This window comes from Myotis brandtii, unplaced genomic scaffold (assembly GCF_000412655.1).
Source record: "Myotis brandtii unplaced genomic scaffold, ASM41265v1 scaffold183, whole genome shotgun sequence".
NCBI lineage: Eukaryota > Metazoa > Chordata > Mammalia > Chiroptera > Vespertilionidae > Myotis > Myotis brandtii.
The window spans coordinates 22,890-28,063 of NW_005356797.1; the positions used below are offsets into that span (position 1 = coordinate 22,890).

General features: G+C 41.8%; 1 protein-coding gene across 1 annotated transcript in view; it reads right to left on the minus strand.

The window, feature by feature from the left end:
- Positions 1-2,643: 2,643 nt before the first annotated feature.
- Positions 2,644-5,174, minus strand: part of LOC102246619 (arachidonate 12-lipoxygenase, 12S-type-like) — a 13,415-nt gene continuing 10,884 nt past the window's right edge. Inside the window, 3 exon segments of the mRNA XM_014537838.1 lie at positions 2,644-2,823; positions 2,951-3,121; positions 3,250-3,352. Coding sequence (XP_014393324.1) covers positions 2,644-2,823; positions 2,951-3,121; positions 3,250-3,352 — 454 coding nt within the window.

Consider the following 5,174-nt stretch of genomic DNA (forward strand, 5'->3'; position numbering starts at 1 on the left):
GGTTTTTTTTTTTTTTTTTTTTTTTTGCTTCCATATATACTTTTGGAGTATTTGTTCTAGATCTGTGAAATATGTTGTTGGTATTTTAATAGAGATTTCATTGAGTCTATAAATTGTTTTGGGTAGTATTGTTTTGGGACATTTTAATGATGTTAATTCTATCAATCCATGAACATGGTATATTCTTCCATTTGTTTATATCTTCCTCTATCTCTTTTTTCAATGTCCTGTAGATTTCCAAGTACAAGCCTTTTACCTCCTTGGTTAAGTTTATTCCTAAGTATCTTAATTTTTTTTTGTTGCAATGGTAAATGGGATTGTTTGTTTAGATTCTCTTTCTGAGAATTCATTATTGGTGTATAAAACTGCCATTGATTTTCTGCGTGTTAATTTTGTATCTTGCTGCATTGCCAAATTCATTCATTAAATCTAGTAGTTTTTTGGTGGAATCTTTAGAGTTTTCTATGTACAATATCATGTCATCTGTGAGTAATGAGAGTTTTACTAACTCCTTTCCAATTTGGATGTCTTTGGTGCCTTTTATTTCTTCTTCTTGTCTGATCACTGTGGCTAGGACTTCCAGTGCTATGTTGAATAAGAGTGCTATCCTATATAATAAAAGCCAAATATGCTAAGTGTCTGGACTTCCAGTTGGCCATTCAACCAATCAAAGTGTAATATGCTAATTTCCTCCTCCCACCCGACTGCTCACTATGACGCGCACTGACCACCAGGGGGCAAACAGTTGACCGGTCAACCAGTTGCTATGATGTGCACTGACCACTACGGGACAGACACTCTGACCGGTAGGTTAGCTTGCTGCCGGGGTCTGGCCAATCGGGACTGAGCAAGATGGGCTGGACGTGCCCTGGAGCCCTCCCGTGGTCCCTACCTGGCTGGCCAACCTCCCGTGTCCCTCCCCGGCCCCGATCGTGCATTGGTGGGGTCCCTCGGCCTGGCTTGTGCCCTCTTGCAATCCGGGACCCCTTGGGGGATGTCAGAGAGCTGGTTTCAGCCTGATCCCGCAGGCCAGGTGGAGGGATCCCACTGGTGCACGAATTCGTGCACTGGGCCTCTAGTGTTAAGTATAAAGCTGTAGCAGTTATGTGAGTGTGGTTATAACTACTGGACAGCTGAGAACTAATTAATTCATAGATGGCAACTTAATCTATGTCAGTGTTCTAGATTAATGGGAGGGATGGGTTTTTCAATGAATAGTGCTGTGATAAATTATCCAGAGCAGAAAAAAGATATAGAATTGACTTCTATCTTCCACTGTATTAAAAAATTAGCTACACCATTAAAACACATTTTTGAATCACTTATGTCAATGATAATGTAATGTCATTATATAATGATTTATTTTTATTTTTTAAAAATATTTTTTTATTGATTTCAGAGAGAAAGGGAGAGGGAGGAAATTACTGCTTGAAATGTTGGCATTCATATTAATTACGGATGTAATTCTGTGTACCTTACTGTGACTCCGAGCACTATAGTATTGGTGTCATGGAAATAGACATTATTTCCAAAGTCATTTCATTAAAGATGAAAACTTTAATTAAAAAAAAAATGCTAATGATATGCTAAGGCCACTCAACCACTCCCTATGATGTGCACTGACCACCAGAGGGCAGACGCTCCAACTGGTAGGTTAGCTTGCTGCTGGAGTCCAGCCATTCAGGACTGAGCAAGATGGGCCAGACATGCCCTGGAGCCCTCCCGAAGTCCCTCCCCAAGCCCGATCATGTACCTGTGGGGTCCCTTGGCCTGGCCTGTGCCCTCTAGCAATCCAGGACCCCTCAGGAGATGTCAGAGAGCAGCTGGTTTCCTGATCCCGCAGGCCAGGTGGAGGGATCCCACTGGTGCACGAATTCGTGCACTGGGCCTCTAGTGTTAAGTATAAAGCTGTAGCAGTTATGTGAGTGTGGTTATAACTACTGGACAGCTGAGAACTAATTAATTCATAGATGGCAACTTAATCTATGTCAGTGTTCTAGATTAATGGGAGGGATGGGTTTTTCAATGAATAGTGCTGTGATAAATTATCCAGAGCAGAAAAAAGATATAGAATTGACTTCTATCTTCCACTGTATTAAAAAATTAGCTACACCATTAAAACACATTTTTGAATCACTTATGTCAATGATAATGTAATGTCATTATATAATGATTTATTTTTATTTTTTAAAAATATTTTTTTATTGATTTCAGAGAGAAAGGGAGAGGGAGAGAGAGATAGAAACATCAATGATGAGAGAGAATCATTGATTGGCTGCCTCCTGCAAGGCCCCCATTGGTGATCGAGCCTGCAACCCAGGCATGTGCCCTTGACCGGGATTGAACCCAGGACCCTTCAGTCCACAGGCTGACGCTCTATCCACTAAGCCAAACCGGCTAGGGCTATAATGATTTATTGATGAATGGAGAAGGCAAAATTTCCAGAGAAAAGAAAACATTACATGGGTAGATATTTGATTTCTCTAAGGGAGTTGGTTTCAAGTTGGTGAGATATTTAGGTAGGGAACTCAAGAGGAGAAAATAGAACCATAGCAACTCAGACCCATGGAAACAGTAAAAATCAGGTGGAAAATATTAACTATGGTGGTGGCCTCTAGTATTTAAAGGGTGAATGATTTAGGTTCAAATAGTGATACTGTTCTCTATGAGGCTGGGCTTCAGGTGTTCATAGGGAAGGTCTAGCTGCTCATTCCGGGCCACAATTTCCTTTTCCAGTTTATCCAAATCTGTCTGAAACTGCCTTAAAACAGCCTTGGGCTCAGGACCTGAGAAATACTCTTCTTGGTGATGCCCCAGTGGTACCTGGAGCAGAAAGAAAGGATCAATCATCTTCTAGTTCTAAGAAAAAGGGACCCAAACTCCAGTCCCTCACCTTAAAGTCTCCTTGTCAGCCATCAGTCCCCTCAGAATTCCAAAGGTCCCCTCTCACCTTGTCTGGCTGCGGATGGCAAAGGAGCCATATGGAAGTCATTTGAAGACTGGTCTGCCAGACATTCGGTAATGAGCCCATCACTGTGTCCATTGTGACATCTTCCTTGGTGGTGGGTGGGGGCATCCGCATTGAGCTTGGCGCATTAGGGACCCAGAAATACCAGTCCAACTAGAAGAAGAAGAATCTGCAATCACTCAGAAACTCTGATTCAGGACCCTAGCCCCCAACTCTGTTCCTCAACTGTCCCCTAGACCAGACACTTCCTCTCACAGACCCAGGCTCTCAGTTGTCCAGACCTGGCTCTGGTTGACTGCTGCATGCTGGGCAGAGCATGTGAAGATGCACATGGTAAGGAAATGGCAGAGCTGAGCCCGAGACTGGAAGGACACAGGGAAACCTAGAGAAAAGAACAAAGCTTAGACAGTGCAGTTCCAAAGGAGATAAGGAAATAAAGGCTGATATCGTGGCATGTCTTTATATTAGAATTAGTTAGTGTTCATTCATTCATTTATTCAGAAAGTCATGAACTATTATGTACCAGATATTATATAGGCAGTCTGAATATGTTGGTGGACAAAATAGACTGTAATAGTAAATAATAATAATAATAATAAACAGAATAACTATGTCAAATTACACACAGTTTGTTAGATAGTGATAAGAATATAAGTAAGGCAGCAAAAGGAGATAGGCGATGTAAAGGGGGGTAGTTAATAATTTAGTCAAGAGACCAGTCCTTGCTTTGCTGCTGACTAACTGCATTACCTTGGACTGACTGCTTAGCTTCTCTGAGCTGCTATTTAGTTTACTCTGAGAATAGAGATAATAATTGTTACCTTATAAAGGGATGGTCCATGGAGATGGTCCATATAAACCCCCTCAGTCCATTGTAGGTATGTTTATAAGGTGGGGAGTAGGCAGGGCTGAGAGGCTGGTTGGTCTAATATCCAGTGTTCAAAAGTGGTTAAAAGCAACAGGAGAGAGGTAGACAACCCAAAATAAAATGGCACAAAAGAGGAACAGGCTCCACGTAAAGAAGGATATCCCTGTGGCTACTAAACCCAGGACAAGTTCCTCGGTTCTACCAGTCACTGGGAGAATACAACTTAAACTCAAATGTGAAAACACAACATATTCACAATATGACCAAACTATTTTTTCAAATATTTGAGAAGATACTGCCTATATCTCATATTCTGTGGAGGGCGAGTAAATGTTTACAAGCACATTGGAAAACTGTCAGAAAACTGTACATACACATATCCTATGACCATTAATTTCACTTCTAGATACATACCCAACAGAATTGTACACATGACATTGTTCACAACAGCAATGACATTAATAGCCTCAAAATGGAAACAAACCAAATGCCCGTCAATGGGAGAAAGGAAAAAATAAAGTCCATCATATTCACAAAGTGGAATAATATACAATGAGAACAATGAACTACATGCTCCATTTCATAACAGCATGGGTAATTTTTAAATGTATTTTGAGACATTAATGAGTGCATTTTTGTGTTTTCATTTGTGTAAAGTTCAAAGAGGTAAAACCTGCACAGTATGAAGTGGTTAACTTTGGATGGGCAAGGGGTTTCTTGGGGAGCTGTTTGTTTTTTCTCTGATAGGTATGTCACCTTACTAAAAGTTCAAGTTGTAGGCCAATGATATATAATATTAACTTATCTCTAGGTTTATTTTATTTTAATACAATTTTCACTCTCCCGCAAAACAGTTAAGAAAACCGAGGTTGCTCTCCTATTTCCAGAAAGTAGATTCAGGTATCTGGGCTATAATGCAGAAAAAAAGAGAAGTCATAGACTGATGTTGGAGCTGGAACAGCATCAATTCACTGTCCCGTTCCATTCAATTTACAGTTGAGATGCTGCTCGGGGAGTTTACACTTGCTGATTAATTTGGGGAGGTAAGTTTTTGGAGTGCGGCAGATGATCACAATATTTTTACACTAGAGGCCCGGGGCACAAAATCCGTGCAGGGTGGGGGGCGGGGAGGGGTCCCTCAGCCTGGCCTGTGCCCTTTTGCAGTCCGGGAGCCATCAGTTGGACATTCTTAGCGCTGCTGCAGAGGCAGGAGAGGCTCCCACCATCATTGCTGCACTTGCCAGTCGTGAGCCCGGGTGCAGGGGGTGGGAGCGCTGTTCAACCAGAAGCTGGCTCACTGCTCCTTAGTGCTGTCCCTGCTCCCTGCCCACTGGTTGC